This window comes from Acomys russatus, chromosome 15 (assembly GCF_903995435.1).
Source record: "Acomys russatus chromosome 15, mAcoRus1.1, whole genome shotgun sequence".
NCBI lineage: Eukaryota > Metazoa > Chordata > Mammalia > Rodentia > Muridae > Acomys > Acomys russatus.
In genome coordinates, this window is record NC_067151.1 from 60,370,328 (window position 1) to 60,389,161 (window position 18,834).

General features: G+C 42.7%; 1 protein-coding gene across 1 annotated transcript in view; it reads left to right on the plus strand.

The window, feature by feature from the left end:
* Nucleotides 1-2,578: 2,578 nt before the first annotated feature.
* The window catches only part of Fcrl5 (Fc receptor like 5), a 33,542-nt gene continuing 17,286 nt past the window's right edge, over nucleotides 2,579-18,834 (plus strand). Inside the window, exons 1-5 of the mRNA XM_051156921.1 lie at nucleotides 2,579-2,663; nucleotides 14,203-14,448; nucleotides 15,723-15,974; nucleotides 16,198-16,485; nucleotides 17,880-18,161. Of these exons, the coding sequence (XP_051012878.1) occupies nucleotides 2,579-2,663; nucleotides 14,203-14,448; nucleotides 15,723-15,974; nucleotides 16,198-16,485; nucleotides 17,880-18,161 (1,153 nt within the window). The remainder of the gene's footprint in view (nucleotides 2,664-14,202; nucleotides 14,449-15,722; nucleotides 15,975-16,197; nucleotides 16,486-17,879; nucleotides 18,162-18,834) is intronic.

Sequence of the window (18,834 nt, forward strand, 5' to 3'; positions counted from 1 at the left end):
TATCCTTAGGAATTTATACATATATACTAATAAATATATGCATGCAATAACAATCAATGTAAAAATAGACCATGAATTTGAAGAAGAGAGGGGAAGAGCATATGGGAGGGCTTGGAGCAAGGGAAGAGAAGGGAAAAACATTTTAATTAAATTATAATCTCAAAAATAAACAACAACAAAAAAAGGGCACATCAAACCTCCATGAAACATAACTATTTTAAGTGTCTGGAGTTTTTCACAAAAGAACTCCAATTTTTACTTCTTTTTGTGTGTGTGTGTGTGTGTGTGTGTGTGTGTGTGTGTGTGGTTTTCGAGACAGGGTTTCTCTGTGTAGCCTTGGCGTTCATGAACTCGCTTTGTAGACCAGGCTGGCCTCGAACTCACAGCTATCCACCTGCCTCTGCCTCCCAAGTGCTGGGATTAAAGGCGTGCACCACCATGCCCGGCAGAACTCCAAATTTTAAAACAAAAGAAGAGTTATAAACAAAATGAAAACAGGAAACATCACAACTATGGTGTGTTGGAGGCTGGTCTGATGTGCTTTGACATTAATCACTGCTTGCTGTCTCTGTGACCCACCCTTTGACCAATAAAAGGCCATCACCTGGGCAGGGCAAATGAGATAGGCATAGCTAAGGTTTGCAGGTGAAAGAGAGAGGGAGAGGGAGAGAGAGAGAGAGAGAGAGAGAGAGAGAGAGAGAGAGAGAGAGAGAGAGAGAGAGAGAGAGAGAGAGAATATCTTGGGAAGGAGGAGAGACCCGAGGAGAAGAGAAAGGTAGAAAATCTCTCATCATCATGGGGTTAGATGGAGAAGAAGCACATGGCCGGTGAGAATGGAGATTTGGCCCAGATGAAAAACATTAGCGAGTATTTCAGATTATGGATGGGAGGTAGCTTGATAGAAGGTATTAGAAGCAGATGGCATGGGATTGAGGCAAGGTTCCCATACCTGCCTCACTATGGGAAGTAGTTTAGGGTATTAATGTCTGCCCTGCCTCAGGTTAACTAAGGCTATTTTAAAATATAACAAGTGTCTGTGTCTTGATTGATTGGTAGTGGCTTATACTGCCATAATAATAATAAGTATAGGCCAGATAATAGACATTACTAGGCCAGTACTGGTAATTTAAAAACAACAATGGTGAGATGCTTTAACATAATTTTCTCAATAACTGGCTGAAAGAAAAAAACAAACAAACAAACCCTGAGTTCAGGATATTGGGACAATGTCATACACAAGAGAGGATAATAATACGGTTGACAAATGAAGTTCTATACCAATGCTTAATCCACATTCCTCTAAAGAAAACACAGAATATTTAGAAAATCTGACTGTGTGTTAGTCTATAAAGCAAACTTTGATAATGTCATAAGCTGAAATTGTAAAATGTTTTTTCAGGCTACAGTAGAATTGAACTATAGATCAATAATAAAAGAAAAAAATCTTGAGTAATAAAATGTAACAATTTGCTCCAAATCATCTCATTGATCAGAAAGGAAATCTGAATGAAATTTAAATTATTTTGAAGAAAATAACCAAAGAAATATGACATCTCAAAACAAAGGCAAAAATGTATAAAGCATAAGCACATATAATAGCAAAGAAGATTGATTTCAAAAACAAAGACATTCTTTAAAAAGCAAGTTAAAATTTAAGAGAAAGAATTAAGGGAACAACAAATATCAGAATTAATGAAACAACGAATACACTGTAGAGAAAAAAACACACCGCCAACACACTGCCAACACACCGCCAACAGTTCTTTGTGGAAAGCTAATTCAGTTGATGAGTCCCTACAGAGCCTGATATGGGGCAAAGGGAGAAGATTTCAGCAGACAGGCTTATCAACTAGGAATGAAAACAGGAGTCCTGCTGTGTCCTGTGAAATGCTGTAGACACTGCAGGCACTGGGGACACAGCGGGACAGTGTAAACAGTGCTGTGATTGGGAAACACAGTCAAGCAAATCCCTAGCAATACACGGTTTACCAAACCTACACAAAGTGAAAATAAGGTATCTGAATAAACCCCATATTGCTTTTAAGATTCAAATCTGTAATAAATAATGTTCCTACCTCAATACCAAGAAAATAAAAGGCTAGTTAGCTTACACAGTAAAATCTTCCAGATATTTAAGTAATAAGCAACACTAATTTTATGAAAACTCTTTAAGAGAATACAAAAAATAATAACCTGTTTTATGAGACACTATACTTTTGATACAGAAACTAATAAAGAAAGAAGTATGGATTCATCTATCTTGTGGCCACAAAATGTCTAACTTCAAAACCAAACTTATGAACCAAGGTCAGTAGACATCACAAACACGCTGAATACAGAGGTGACCTAACATTCGTAATTACCAATACAATTTGCCATACTGACAAGAAAAGCCAAGAGTCATAAGGTCATAACATAAATGTGAAACTGATGGATGTTAACAAAAACTCAGTATCCATTATTTTGGGGGAAAAAAAAAACTCTTAGCGAACTGAGAATAGAAGTCAAAGTTCTTAATCTAATGGAAAATATTTATCAAAATGCTGTGGTCTGGATGTGAGATACGTCTCGCGGCCCCATGTATTCGGACATTTGTCCCCAGCTGATGGCAGGATTTGGAGAGGGCTTGGGAAGCTTTGATGTGGGTGACATAGCTGAGGGAGGTGAGTCACTTGTGGGGCAGATCTTTGGGGATAGTAACCCAGAACCCCAGCCTGAAGCTCTAGGCTCCCCAAAAGCGCCGCTGTAGTGTACTGGAGAACTGCCAGGCCAAGGTCATCCAGCCGCACCCCCTTCCCCACAAGATGTGCACCCACTTAAACTCACCCCCGCCCCGCCCCACCCCAACACACATACACCCTGACGTTCCTCTGTCGGGCATCTGCTCTCAGCAAGGAGAAAAGTTACAAAAAGCCGCCAGTTGATGAGAAGCTCTGGATGGGAAAGTTGACTGATAACATCTGTGGACTGTTAGGAAAGCTCTGCTAGGAGCGGACATTCAGCGGTGTGAGACTGCGGCGGAAATGACGTGCGGCGGAACTGACCTGCAGGCAGATGCTTCCATCCCAGCTCTTTTCTGCACTACAAAACAGTCTCCCACATAGACTGAAGCTCTTTGATTGTTCTGATTAAAAGGAACAATTCTGCTCTGCAGATGTCTGTCTGTCTCTTTAATTCCAAGTCGACTCCATCAATCCCAATCTAACAGTTACTAGTACACTCACCGTCCTCTACTGAGGAAAACTGTAACTGAACTCAACCCAGAAGGAAACTTAGTCAAGTTAATGAAGAATATTTGCCAACAACACTATCAGGGAAACATCGTGTTTAATGGTGAGATATTAAGAGCTTTCTCTGTGAGACCAAGAGGACCGTAGTCAGAGGGGAAAGTGGTCTAAGTATTTTAAAAGTAACAAAATTGTCAGCGATCCCAGGCAACAGGATTGTGCTTGCAACAAATCTAAAAGAACCCAAGTTGTAGAAACCTACTAAATTTCAGCAAGTCTGGCTGTATAACGTGTCCAAATGAGGGCTTCTTGAGTTTTTCTTTTTTTCACTCATGAGCCTAGGCAGTAGGTATATAAACCAAATATACACATATCAAACATTTATTGGTAATAAACCATAAAGTATTTTATTGTAAAACAAGTCTTTTGTATACATATTATTTTACCATCTACTAAAGACAAAACTGAATTTGGATAGTAATGAGATGGGTGTCTTTGTTTTACATTAAAAATTATCTCCTGGTTGATTTTTTATACACATCAAATATTTTTAAGAGTTGTAAGAGCTTGTTAATAATTTTATAATCATCACTGCTTCACATAACTATGAGATCCAAAACGTCAGAAGCATTTTAGTGCCATTTCAGAAACTGGAAATCCTGAGCTGATCCAAAGCAGAAATTCATTCAATAAGTCAGCGACTCAAGAAACCATTTTGAAAATAAGTATTTACTTCTGGGGGGCCATGGCAAACACATGAAAGGTCTGGTGCTCCCCTTCCACTATGGGGGTTCCAGGGGTCAAATTCAGCTCTTCAGACTGACTGTAAGCACCTCTCTCCACAGACCCATTTGTCAGCCCCTTTAAACAGATTTTTTTTTCTCAACTTCCCGACACAAAACAATCCAAATCTGTGCTAATCTGGCACATGCTGAGGAATGACAGGAGAAAAATGTTCAGTCTTTGTTTTCCATAACTAAATCATTACGTAAGTACAGTAAAAATACAGCAGTTTATAATATGTGAGTCTGAGCCTCAGGAAGAGCTTGTTGGTGCTGTGTGGAGTGACAGCCTACACAGCGTAAAACACACGGGTTGTATGTTCAGCACCACGGCCGCAGTGAAGTCCCATCACGCAACACAGGCGAGTACTGCCAGAAATACTCTGTATTCATTACATTTGTTTTATTTTGAGCTGATTTGGAGTCAGTTATACATTTTTTTAAAAAACACTTTGCTGTTGCCAAAGTTCCCACAATCCCCACAACCAGTTACGTGTTTCCATATGAAGCTGTGTATACTCCAAGGTCATGAGGTCGTAATCTCAGCCTGTCTCTAGATATCTTCAATATAATTATAGCTAATTTTTGTGTGTATCAGAGGCGAACATTCTGATTTACATTTAGTGCATAGAAATTTGCATCACAGCTTCATATGGACCGATGAGCTGTTTGGTTCCAAATCTGAAATGGTAGCCCATCAGAAGGCACTGCCGATGACCAAGAAGGGGGCCAGAGTACAAAAGACATTTCACGCAAATGTCCAAAAAAATTCATGTCCAGAATTGAAACAACAACAAAGCAGGCTGAGAAAGACTGACAGATCTGAACAAACATTTACTTTTTGTTTGTTATTTTTCAAGACAGGGTTCTCTGTGTAGCCTTGACTGTCCTGGACTCCCTTTGTAGGCCAAGCTGGCCTCAAACTCATAGAGATCCACCTGCCTCTGCCTCCCGAATGCTGGGATTACAGGTGTGTGCCACCACCGCCTGGCTTAACATTATGCAAATGTTTTTAAATGTATTTTTTTAAAAAGTGATCTAAGATAGCACATAAAATATGAAAACGTCTTCTAGGCATAGTGGTTCACACCTCCCAGCATTTAGGAGACAAAGACAGACAGATCTCTGTGAGTTCAAGGCCAGGCTGGTCTACAGAGTGAACTCTGGGCCATTGGAAATATATAGTAAAATGCTGTCTTTAAAAAATAATAATCATAAACCATACAATATGAAAAAGTTAAATTCTTGTAATTCATCGGAATGACTAAAATGTACAAGAGAGCACACTGCCGAGGGTTGGGGGACAGTGAGGCTCCCCTGGGCTGCCTAGTGGAGTTCAGATAACTCAGCCACATCAGAAGGTAACTCCACAGCACTTCCTGAACTGGATACAGCACTGCATAGTCTCTGAGCCAGGAATCCCACCGCCGAGCACATGCCCAGTAGAAATGTATGTGCGTATCCAGGAGACGTGCAGACTAATCACCACCATGCTGTCTGTCTCAGCTCCAAAAGCATATTAGCATGCTGCCGTTTGAGATTCTCCTCTGATGCTGGGCATGGTGGCACATGCCTTTAATCCCAGCACTTTGGAGGCAGAGGTAGGCGGGTCGCTGTGAGTTCGAGGCCAGCCTGGTCTACAAAGGGAGTCCAGGAGAGCCAAGACTACACAGAGAGACCCTGTCTCAAAATATAAAAAAAAAAAAATTCTCCTCTGAGCTGCCACAGATTAATATGCTTGTCCCTGTATGTTTTTCTAAGGGTGTAGTGATATTGATGTGACATAAATACCTGAGGCATTAATAAACATAAAATTAAATATCTCTTTGGGAAGGCCAAGGTCCGAGTCCAGAAAGAAACTATGGGGAAAGTTGTCTGTAAGAAAGAAATGATCACTTCTCATTACAGGGAGTTTTGTTGATACAGTGTCAGAATAGAAACTCTACTTTAAAAAAAAAAAAAATGTAAATGTAAATTTAAAAGCAATCCACTCACAGAGTAATTTGAAGTGGGGAAAAAGCACAGAAAGACAAAATGAAATGCTGGTTTCCACCTTAATTTCTCAAATACAACTGTTGGTTTTGTGCAGTCTCTAGGGGAAAACAAGCCATTGCAGCTTTCCTGTGCGCATACAACCCAGTTCTTGCCTCTGCTCCGTAAAGGGTGCTCTACAAATTCCAATCCACGCCTCATTTTCTCTCTCCCACCAGTCAAGACGGTCTCGCCCTTCCCACACATAACTTCCCCTCACATTAGTGGTGGTGTTGTACACGTTAGTGGTGGTGGTGTGCACGTTAGTGGTGTTATTGTACACGTTAGTGGTGTTATTGTACACGTTAGTGGTGTGATTGTACACGTTAGTGGTGTTGTTGTACACGTTAGTGGTGTTGTTGTACACGTTAGTGGTGTTGTTGTACACGTTAGTGGTGTTATTGTACACGTTAGTGGTGTTGTTGTACACGTTAGTGGTGTTATTGTACACGTTAGTGGTGTTGTTGTACACGTTAGTGGTGTTATTGTACACGTTAGTGGTGTGATTGTACACGTTAGTAGTGTGATTGTACACGTTAGTGGTGTTACTGTACACGTTAGTGGTGTTGTTGTACACGTTAGTGGTGTTATTGTACATGTTAGTGGTGTTGTTGTACACGTTAGTGGTGTTGTTGTACACGTTAGTGGTGTTATTGTACACGTTAGTGGTGTTATTGTACACGTTAGTGGTGTTGTTGTACACGTTAGTGGTGTTGTTGTACACGTTAGTGGTGTTGTTGTACACGTTAGTGGTGTTGTTGTACACGTTAGTGGGTTGTTGTACACGTTAGTGGTGTTGTTGTACACGTTAGTGGTGTTATTGTACACGTTAGTGGTGTTGTTGTACACGTTAGTGGTGTTGTTGTACACGTTAGTGGTGTTGTTGTACACGTTAGTGGTGTTGTTGTACACGTTAGTGGTGTTGTTGTACACGTTAGTGGTGTTGTTGTACACGTTAGTGGTGTTATTGTACACGTTAGTGGTGTTATTGTACACGTTAGTGGTGTTGTTGTACACGTTAGTGGTGTTATTGTACACGTTAGTGGTGTTGTTGTACACGTTAGTGGTGTTATTGTACACGTTAGTGGTGTTGTTGTACACGTTAGTGGTGTTATTGTACACGTTAGTGGTGTTGTTGTACACGTTAGTGGTGTTATTGTACACGTTAGTGGTGTGATTGTACACGTTAGTAGTGTGATTGTACACGTTAGTGGTGTTACTGTACATGTTAGTGGTGTTGTTGTACACGTTAGTGGTGTTATTGTACATGTTAGTGGTGTTGTTGTACACATTAGTGGTGTTATTGTACATGTTAGTGGTGTTATTGTACACGTTAGTGGTGTTGTTGTACACGTTAGTGGTGTTACTGTACACGTTAGTGGTGTTATTGTACACGTTAGTGGTGTTGTTGTACACGTTAGTGGTGTTGTTGTACACGTTAGTGGTGTTGTTGTACACGTTAGTGGTGTTATTGTACACGTTAGTGGTGTTATTGTACACGTTAGTGGTGTTATTGTACACGTTAGTGGTGTTATTGTACACGTTAGTGGTGTTGTTGTACACATTAGTGGTGTTGTTGTACACGTTAGTGGTGTTGTTGTACACGTTAGTGGTGTTACTGTACACGTTAGTGGTGTTATTGTACACGTTAGTGGTGTTATTGTACACGTTAGTGGTGTTATTGTACACGTTAGTGGTGTTATTGTACACGTTAGTGGTGTTATTGTACACGTTAGTGGTGTTATTGTACACGTTAGTGGTGTTGTTGTACACGTTAGTGGTGTTATTGTACACGTTAGTGGTGTGATTGTACACGTTAGTAGTGTGATTGTACACGTTAGTGGTGTTACTGTACACGTTAGTGGTGTTGTTGTACACGTTAGTGGTGTTATTGTACACGTTAGTGGTGTTGTTGTACACATTAGTGGTGTTATTGTACATGTTAGTGGTGTTATTGTACACGTTAGTGGTGTTGTTGTACACGTTAGTGGTGTTACTGTACACGTTAGTGGTGTTATTGTACACGTTAGTGGTGTTGTTGTACACGTTAGTGGTGTTGTTGTACACGTTAGTGGTGTTGTTGTACACGTTAGTGGTGTTATTGTACACGTTAGTGGTGTTATTGTACACGTTAGTGGTGTTATTGTACACGTTAGTGGTGTTATTGTACACGTTAGTGGTGTTGTTGTACACATTAGTGGTGTTGTTGTACACGTTAGTGGTGTTGTTGTACACGTTAGTGGTGTTACTGTACACGTTAGTGGTGTTATTGTACATGTTAGTGGTGTTATTGTACACGTTAGTGGTGTTATTGTACATGTTAGTGGTGTTATTGTACACGTTAGTGGTGTTATTGTACACGTTAGTGGTGTTATTGTACACGTTAGTGGTGTTATTGTACACGTTAGTGGTGTTATTGTACACGTTAGTGGTGTTATTGTACACGTTAGTGGTGTTGTTGTACATGTTAGTGGTGTTATTGTACACGTTAGTGGTGTTGTTGTACATGTTAGTGGTGTTATTGTACACGTTAGTGGTGTTATTGTACACGTTAGTGGTGTTATTGTACATGTTAGTGGTGTTATTGTACATGTTAGTGGTGTTATTGTACACGTTAGTGGTGTTATTGTACACGTTAGTGGTGTTATTGTACATGTTAGTGGTGTTATTGTACATGTTAGTGGTGTTATTGTACAAGCCCACAGCCATGATCATGTATGATGCTTATGTGTTCTGATAGTAATGCATGACAGACATCTTTTATAGAACTATCTTCTGGTAGTTTCCTTAAGGTAATTTCCCCAACCGCCAAAATGTGGGGTGTGGAGCATGTGATTTTTAAAACCCTAACTTTTTCACTTTGGCTGTAGGGCAGGAAACTAATTAATAGTTAAATATAGGCACTCCTACTTACTTCCCTTTTTTTTTTTTTTTTTTTTTCTGATTCAAGATGCACTCTGCTGATTTGGAAGAGCAGTGTCCTTGATATTCTCATCGGAGCTGGCGTGAGCTGTGTCCTAACTGCTGAGAGAGCAAGAGCCAACTGCTACATGTGAGAAAATGCCTGGTTCAGTCTCATCCTGGGTGGACTTCATGCTGCTATGGCTGACAGTGACTCTACTGGTTGTGAGTAAGTAGATGGCTTAATATGGGTGTGGAGTGGGTCAGACAGCATCTCTCTCCACCAACTGGTCTGGTCCTCTCTTGAGGTTCAGCTCCTCATGTGAGGCTGTGCTCCCCAGTGGTACAGCTTGGGATTTCCTCTCCTGAGCTCAAAGGAAGTAGTCACAGGCTGGAAAATCCTTCGATGGTCAGAGGAGGAAACTGTAACAACAGAAATAATTACAGTTTCATTCAGTTTTTTTTTTTTTTCCTTTAACAAATAATTTATGAAGTACAGAAAGTGAATCACGCCGGCTTGTTCGCACTCTTTTATTAAGATGAGAGCTATATTTTAATTCGTTGAATAACAGGTTATACCTTGGTCTTGTGCTTAAGATGACAAAGGATTTACATAGAGGACAGCTCCTTCTGCAAATAATGAGATCCACAGGGTGGACTGGGCACTGTGAGAACACATGGGGAAAGCATGAAGTAAAGGCACCTACAGCAAGTGACTGTCACTGCCCGTGGATACGCATGCATTTCATCAGTTTGCACCTACCAAGAGTTTGCTTTTGACTAAGTTTTAAATATTAGAACTAAATGTGAGTCTACCTATTCAAAACCATCTTAGAGCCATCTATGCACAGCACTGTACCCAATGCTGACGATGATGGGCAGTTTTGTGTCCACAAAGATCAGCTACGAAGGAACTCTCAGCAAAGCCAGTGTACAAGAAACCGCTGGGAAGCACAATTCTAGTTAAACAAAGTGCCAGTGGCTGGCACAGCCAGACAGTTATCTACACACACAACAGCTGCTAAACAGCTCCTGAAACTCGAGGTCTGAGCAGCAGATGGGGCGAGGCCCACAGAGCTGCAGTGAACTGTTATCTCAGGAGCAGAAGTACATTCAAGCATAGTACACAAGAGGGGCAGGGGAGAGGAAGGACAGGGGGAGGAGAGGAGGGGAGAGGAGGAGAGGGGAGGGGAGGGGAAGAGAGGGGAGAGGAGGGGAGGGAAGAGGAGAGGAAAAGAGAGAAGGGAGGAGAGAGAAGAGGAGAGGAGAGGAGGGGAGGGGAAGGGAAAGGAGGGGAGGGGAGGGGAGTAGAAGGGGAGAGGAGGAGAGGAAAAGAGAGGGGAAGAGAGGAAAAGAGAGGAGAGGGGAGGGGAGAGGAGACGAGAGGTCAACATGGTGCACTAAGGGTAAGGTTAGAGTTTGGATTCAAAACTGTGTTGCTACCTACTTGCCACTTAACCAGCTTCCCCCCCCCCCCCCCCCTCTCTCTCTCTCTCTCTCTCTCTCTCTCTCTCTCTCTCTCTCTCTCTCTCTCGATAGCTAAACAATGCACTGATCTAGGAGTATAGAAGAATATCATTCGGAGTCAATCACTATATTTTGTTGTCTTTTTTAAGATTAGTAATATTTGGTTTTCAGTCTCTGGACCATCTACTCCCTGGTTCTCACTCACTCAGCAGTGTTGGGTTCGGGTCCCATCTCATGGAGTGGGCCTTAAGTCAAATCAGTTACTGGCTGACTACTCCAAGTTTTGTGTCACCATTGCCCTATCATATCCTGCAGGTATGACACAATTGTAGATCAGAAGGTTTGTGGCTTGATTTACGTTTCTCTTTAGGAAGTGTGCTGAGTGCTTTCCTATGCCTACAACAGTAGAAATAGGAGTGAAGCCTCTATGTGTGCACCAGCTCAACTTCTCCATGTTTGATAAGTTGTATACATGTTGTCTTCAACTATGGGGCCTTGCTGCCAGTTCGTGGAGTGCAGCCTATAGTCTTTTATTTTAATTATATTTCCTTTTTTACATATACATTTATATTACTACACATAAATAAAATAAACTACATACATCAGGGAGAACCACGAAACAATCAGGAATTATATAAATGTTACATTCATATTGATTTGGCTACTTATATTTAGCAACCTTGAAAAAAAACATCTTTTCTATCTTGGTGAGTCTAAAGTTCTGAGTAAAAATCAATATCTATCATATCTCATCTCTATTAACTTGAAACATCTGTCTAGATCTAAAAGCATCTTAAACCCTAAACAACTAAGCTTAATTGTAAAACTAAACTACTGTATATTTTGGACCATAAGGAGCACTTTTCCCCCCCAAAAATGGTGGGGATTAAGATGTGCCTTATGGTCCAATTGCTGTTTTTACTGTTTTTCTTGTTTTACTACTCTAAAAACTGGGTGTGTCTTATGGTCAGGTGCATCTTATAGTCCGAAAAATACGGTGTCTGACCTTCAACCCCATCAGAGACTTGAGAAGGAATAAAATTAATTACCTGAGTGAACCAGAAGTGCAGGTTAGCAGCTTCCAACATGAAAAAAAAAATGACAGGGACAGTTTACTGCCTGAACAGTCACCCAAAACTCTCTATAACATTGGCACATCATCTTCCGCCTTCTGGCCCAATATATGTGACAGACAAATCTTTGAAGCAGAAGCTGTTGAGGACTTGCTTACCCTGTCTTGGCAGAGTTTGGCCATAGATTCTGCCTGCATCCAAACTTGCCCATTTTTAGACAAAATTCTGTCTGTGGCAGAAACGAGGACATTTTGCCCAGTGGCTGGTTTGCCACATTTGAAGCCATCTCCATAAGGAGGTTCTTTGATGCTCATCATCTTCTTTGACGTAGGCTGGGTGTTGCCAGGAGTTAACCTGTCTTGCTGTCAAAGAATCTTTACAGCCTATAGTCTTGTCAATGGCCTGGGTTGTTTGGGGATTCCCAGAGGACCCCTTTGGCCAACAACTCAATTAGATATAACCCAATCCCAGTACTGGAAGCTTTGCTTAGTGACAAGAGATGGCCTATGGGACTCTGCCTCCCACATTATTTGGTCATTTCATTTAGACTTCCTCTCTATATATACATATTTTAGAAAGTTTCTACTGTATTAAGTTTCCACACTTCCTCCCTCCCTCTCTCTCTCCCTCCCTCCCTCCCTCCACATTGAACTGGCTAGCATATGTCTCTTACTGTATCGTTGCACCACCCTCCAATAGTATACTTTTTAAAAATTTATCTTTAAAGGTTATGGGCAATGTTTTCATATATGTAGACATTTGACAAATGATTGGCAACATTTTTATAAGTGAATTTGTAATGAGAAGTCGTAAAATGGATATGGAAACATTGTCTTTTCAAACTGGAATAAAAGTCTTTACTCTGTGCTCTCTCACCTTTAACTCTTAGTTTTTGTTTGTTTTGTTTCCAGCTCCTGCCAGTGGACAATATGGTGAGTCCTTTCTTCTGCTTTTGGGAGTCCTTGGCAAAAGTTCCCCCCCTTAAAGTGTAAACTTTTCTACTGAGGCCAACTGGGACTTGAAAGTGATGGCTGGTTTCTTGGCACTGCTCTAAGGCAGAGCAACATCATGCTACCCTCTAGCATTGGCTAGGTGAGATAGTGAATCCTATTGTCACGGCACCCTAATTAGAAATGATAATCATCTTTGTCTCTGCAGTAAACATGGACCCAGGATAGAATCCTTTTCAATCAGGCAACTAGAAACTGTAAAACACTACACCAACAAGATGCCAACAGTGGCTTTGCTTCCTCTGCTGTCTTAAGTGTAAACGCCTCCAGGAAGTACATAAGAAGTAAGAGAGTGTCCAACAGTTGGAGCCTTATAAGGAAAAGCACAGAGTATTTTAGTCAGGGTTCTCTAGAGGAACAGAACTACACGAATGTATACATGCACACATGTCCATATATATCTCAGAACTTATTAAGAGTGCTTTCAAATATTAACAACAGCTAAATCACACCCAAGAAGCTAAGAACCCATAAGTTATGCAATCGGAGTAATGCTAGGATGGCTGTCTCTCACTAGGATGTGGCGACCAGCAGTTATTCAATCCACAAGGCAGGGTGCCTCAGTAGTGCCCAATCTGGGACCCAAAGTCTGGAAGGTTCCTGAAGTTTCTGGTCCCTAGTCCATGATGGAAGCTTGGAAGGCTGGTTCTGCTGTCAGTGATGGGAGGTCTACAAGGCAGGTCGGCCCAGAGAGAGGACCAGGAGAGCAAGAGGCGGGAGAATCTTCCTTCTGAAGTATCCTTTTTTTTTCTGGGTTGCTGCCACGGAGTGCCGCCCCTCGAAGTGGGCCTTCTTACATCAGTCAAGACAATCCGGACAGCTCTTCAGAGGAAGGTGCCCTACTCAGGTGGTTCTAATTTGTAGCCAAGTTAACATTAAAGCAAAGAGGAATTATCACACATTTTCTCAGTCCTGACTCATTACCAATTTCCTGGGTTGGGGGTTGGGGAGGACTTACATATTTGAGGATCCAAAGTAATATCAAGAAATCTCCCCCTTCTCCTCTGCCCCCAACTACTCACCCAGTCATGACCTTATCTAGTTCCCCTGGGGAGATCAGCAGATGACTCTCCATTTCTTGTTCTGGCACAATGGGTTTTCTGGTCTTTTAAATCATCCTCTATGAAACAAAGCAGCTAAGTACATTGATCTCTCAAGCTTTTCTAGTGTCAAAGCCTGGTGATGAAACTATTTATTATCTTAGGGGGAAAATGCAAAGTTGTGATTTTAATGACTCTGGAGTTTTTTGACTCTGTGAACGGAGAGATGGCAAAGGAAGAAGAGGTGACTTTGTTTAGGACTCACTTCCAGAGCAGGCTGACCAACCCCTCAGTGTCACAGCTAGCTCTGCCTCCAGAGGTTGTCTTGCTCATTATCATCCTGAGCAACCACTCTTCCCTGTGGGTGGTGACTGCTCCTGGAAGGCGCGCAACCTTCAACCATCAGTGAGGAGCCTCTGGGTGGGGCAGGGTGGGGGGTGGTGGATGGGACAAGAGACATGGAGGACACACACAGGACAACACAGGGGGTGAGGGTGGGACAGGACAGAAGTAGACATGACATTGCCAGAGCAAGAGGGGATTGGGAAGGAACACTGGGCTCTTGGGAACTGTCCAAAACCAGGTCCTTCCTATCTACCCTTTCCACAGGGCCCTTCTGGGTTTGCAGCTGTGGGCACTGCTGCTACAGACTCATTCTCTCTCCTCCTCAGGAACTGCACCCAAGTCTGTGATTTCCCTTCAGCCTCCATGGACTACTTTCTTTGAAGGAGAGAAAGTCACTCTGACTTGCTATAGATATGGCTTCTATTCACCCCAGAAAACAAAATGGTACCAGCAAAAAAAACCACCACGGGAAAGCCAAGAATACAACTTAACAGTCCATGAGTCTGGAGAGTATTGGTGCCAAGCCGACAGCTTACCTCCAAGCAGCCATGTGCACTTGAACTTCTCTAAAGGTGAGATGGAAGTAAAAGAAATAAAACTTCAGACGCCATTTCAGTCCAATCTCCTCTATAGATTTAATTACTACTCAGCGCCAACAACTCATGAACAAACCGTTTTGTTTCATGCCATGGTTATGCAGAGATTCAAAATCTCTATGTATAAACCAGATATGCAACAGAACCAGCTTAAATTTGAACATAAAAATTAATAAAATCTCAATAGTCTAAGTAAAATCGATTCAGCCTAGTAGGCAGTGACTTCAACTAGTGCTTACAGAAGCCCATAACTATCACTAATGGCTGAGATCTGCATGAGCCAAATACACTCACTCCTATCCCTGTGGTCCTCGAATTTAATGAGGCTCCCTGTTCATTTAGGGTCCTTATTTTGGGGTGTGTAGATTTGTGTGTTTCAGTGGGTAAACGTTCAAGGGAATTGTTAGGTCAAAGGGCATTGCTCTTTGTGGTCCTTAAAGTCTGACCTGAATCAGAAAGCTTGGCACCTACCCTGTATTTACAGACTCAAAACTTGAGGTTCCTGAGCCCCAAGAATATGCAGTGTTTATAAACTCATCATGTAAAACAAAATTTGAGAAGCAACTTATTTGAATGGTTCTTGAATCCATAGGTGCCATGAGGACATATATATGTGTGTGTACATATATGTATGTGAGTGTGAGTGTAAATGTTAGATAGAAATAAATTGATTGATTTTTATAGATACACAAACAGAGGGAGCAATGGAGGGGCATTTTCTTTTTTGCTCTTGAAGCCTTTGGTTCTGGAGTTGAAGTAGTGGCCAGCCTTGTGAAAATAGCCTTTGATTTAGCAAGCAAGAGCTAACACTATTAGCAAGGAAAGGGGAAAAGCTATGCTCTTCGACCTAACAAATCCCTTCAACATTTACCTACCAAAGTGCACAAATCTACACACCCCAAAATGAAGGACCCTAAATGAGCAGGAAACTCCATTTTTTTTTTTTTTTTTTTTTTTTTTTTTTTTTTTGCTGGTGGCTTCGGAAAATCACCTCAGTGATGACACAGCTGGAGAAAGGACTAGTCAACAAAAGGGCATTAAAACCCCAAAGAGAGAAAAAACATACAGAAACTGGCACACCACGGGAGAAGGTGCTGCAAGACTGCATCCAAGGTGATGCTGTCCACCTTTTCTCAAAGTGGTGGTGGATGTCTATTTTAAACTCAGAAAAAGAAGTGGGAATGCTTCCTCCAATCCCTTTCCTGCAAAGCCTACTTGGAATGGTAATGAATGGTTGCTGTGTTCCACAGATCCACTGGTGCTGCAAGCTCCACCTGCTGTGTTTGAAGGAGACTCTGTGGTTCTGAGGTGCCTCGCAAAGAATGGCATAGGTACCCTGAAATTGATCAAGGATAGAAAACCTCTGAAATTCTCTCATCAAAGTTCAGAGTTCCGTATTCAACACGCAAATCTGAGGGACAGCGGTAACTACCACTGCACCAGGAAGGAGCCATGGTCTTGGAAAACAAGCACTTCCAATATAGTCAGAGTCCAAGTCCAAGGTACAGCTTTCATTATTCCAAACAGGTTAGTCAGAGGCAGGCTCCCTGTGGTTATAGAGGTAGAACAGGAAGAAAGGGTGGGCTGGCAGTCCCCTGGGAAGAAGCACACAGTCCTTTGGGTGGAAGGATGTTGTAATCAGAAGCAGCACCTCCCTCTTGCCAGCACTCCGGGGTTTACTGCAGCATACTTAATGGCTCGGTGGGTGGCTGTGTTCCTTTCTAGAGTTATTCCCACGTCCTATGCTGACAGTCAGACCCTCCCAGCCCATAGATGGAAGTCCAGTGACCTTGACCTGTCAGACCCAGCTTCCTGCACAGAGGTCAAATGCCCAGCTCCAGTTCTGTTTCTTCAGAAACCTCCGGGCTCTGGGGTTAAGCTGCAGCAGCTCCCCGGAGTTCCACATTCCTGCCATATGGACCGAAGAGTCAAAATGGTTCTACCGGTGCAAGGCAGAAACAGTGAGTTCCCAGATTGGAAAACAAAGCATGGTGGCCAAAATTCCTGTCCAGAGTGAGTATCAGTCTGGGATTTTCCAGGCATGGACTGGAAACTATACCCAGCACATACCAGCTTGGGTCCCTCGTTTCTATAGAAAGTATTTTCTTGTGCCTATGGAAGTTGTATGAGAGAAAATATTCAACTCATGTGACTGTCCTTGATGAGCTTAGAATCAAGGCAGAAAAACAAAACAAAACAACAACAACAACAAAAAAAAAAACAGGTTTGTTTTTATCTCTAAGTGCCTTTAGATAAAGCCATTTCTTGTCTCTTGCTGACGTGAGCTTTCTTTCCAATGCTGTCAGTCTAAGCTGTGAGCAATGAGGCAGCCCTCAGGCAGGGCTGCGTGCTCTGCTCAGCCAAATAGACAAGCTTCTAGAACTCTAGGTGTCTGGTGCAGGATGCTTAAAGACAGGAAAAATCAAAGGATGGAGTCTTGGGGAGTAAATAGTTCCCTCTTGATGCTGTGGTGGTCCAGTACAGACTATCGCTTTTCCCTGAGGCTCTAAAATAACATAGCTTTCGTAAGTATGGTTGTGAGCCAATGGCTTTGCCTGACTTGGTCCATTGCATAGAAAATCTAGTTGAGCAGTAGGGGACACGTAGTCTACCCAGTGATACCCAGACCCTGGGTGAGGAGGGGAAGGAAAGTGAGAGTGTTAGCCATGAATTTGTTTCCATTTCTAAGGAAACAGTCTGACTGACTAAACTATCAGTCTGTGCTTTGGGTGTAGGAAATGGGTGTTCCTGTGGCTACTAGTTAAAAGATAAACAGTTCTGAGAAGAGAGAGAGGGTGTTATCCAACAGTCAGATCACGATTACTCCTAGCAGTCTCTCCTTCCAATAGGCACATCCCAAGCCAGTACACCTAAAGTTGTTCCCAGGATGGGCGGCCCTCCCTTGTGAGTCTATTCTGGACTTGCTGTCTTCATCCACCTGGCAGCTATACTATAGAAGTTAAGACGTGCCAACTCAAGGCCAGCGTATTACTCAAGTCAGTGCTTTATTTCCAGCCAACCACTGCTGGTGCTGTACACATACTCAACGGCATGCTCACCTCCAAGAGTCCCTTTCCCCTTCACACCTCCACCACTTTTCCTAAGTGCCAAAGCCCTGGGTGACACCTCTGGAATCGCTCTATCCAGGATGGGGTAGACATGAGGTCAGGTTGGGCAGAATAACCTATATTCCTGGCCCATATTCTTGACAAGACCACGATGGAATGCAAGGCCTTTTTTGGCAGGCAGAAAACACAGTTTCCTCTTTTTCCTCACTTCCCAGAGAGAAGCCTATCTCTACCCTCGAACACTTCCCGCATGATAGGACAGGTTTTGTCTTTCTACCCCTCATCCGTGAACTTCCCATTTGCCACAAATCCCACACATGTCATTCTTAATTCACTCAGGAGCTTTCGCCGACTTCCAGATACGCATTGTCCCAGCCTCAAAGTTGGTGTTTGAGGGGCAGTTGCTGTTATTCAACTGCACAGTAAAAGGGGTCCCAGGGCCCCTCAAATTCTCCTGGTATAAAAGGGACAATCTGAGTAAAAAAAGGAAGATCCATAAGTCCTCAGAAGCAGAATTCAAGATCTCCTCAGTGAACAGCACCGATGCAGGGGACTATTACTGTGAAGCTAACAACAGTCGCCGAAGCTTTGTCAGCAAGGCAGTTCCCATCACCATAAAAGGTGAGTGTTGCCAGGTATCATCTGAGGAATGGATCCCCAAAAATTACACACGGAGATCCTTAGTGGGGACTTGAGACAGTTGGGTGCAAGTGGCTAGTGTCAGTTATAAGCATTAGTCAAAGAGCAACAGAAAAGACTTAGAAATAGCAGGGGCTGAAGGCAGTGGGAGCCATTGAAACATCAGTGATTAGGAATACACTTTGTAAGTTACTGAGTCCTTCTCAGTTGAAATGAAATGGCTCTTTACAAAGGAGAGGCAGATGGAGTGCTAGAAGCAGTGCGTCTTAGGAGATGTGTCCCTGACAACCCTTCTTACTGTAACTGAAAGGATGTTCAGGGACCCACCCTGACCACCCTAAAGTGTCTTCAAACCCTGGTGGCTTGTTCTTTCCCACCCCTGGGCTCCTACAGTGAGATGTTATGGAGAGTGTGGTGCAGCTTCACCAGGAAGCTGAGAGCCTCTCCCTCTGGCCCAACCTCCAGCTATTGGTTTAAAGCACGAGACTGAACCCCTAAGGCCCTCAGACTTCAACACGTCCCTCTGTTCACTGAGCACATGCAAAATGATTCCTGTGCCCTGGCAATGGAGCAAGGAGCAGCTACTGTTCCCCAGAAATAAGCAGCAACCCCAGGAGTCACATCCAGGGTCAAGCTGCACGCACCGAACAGGCTA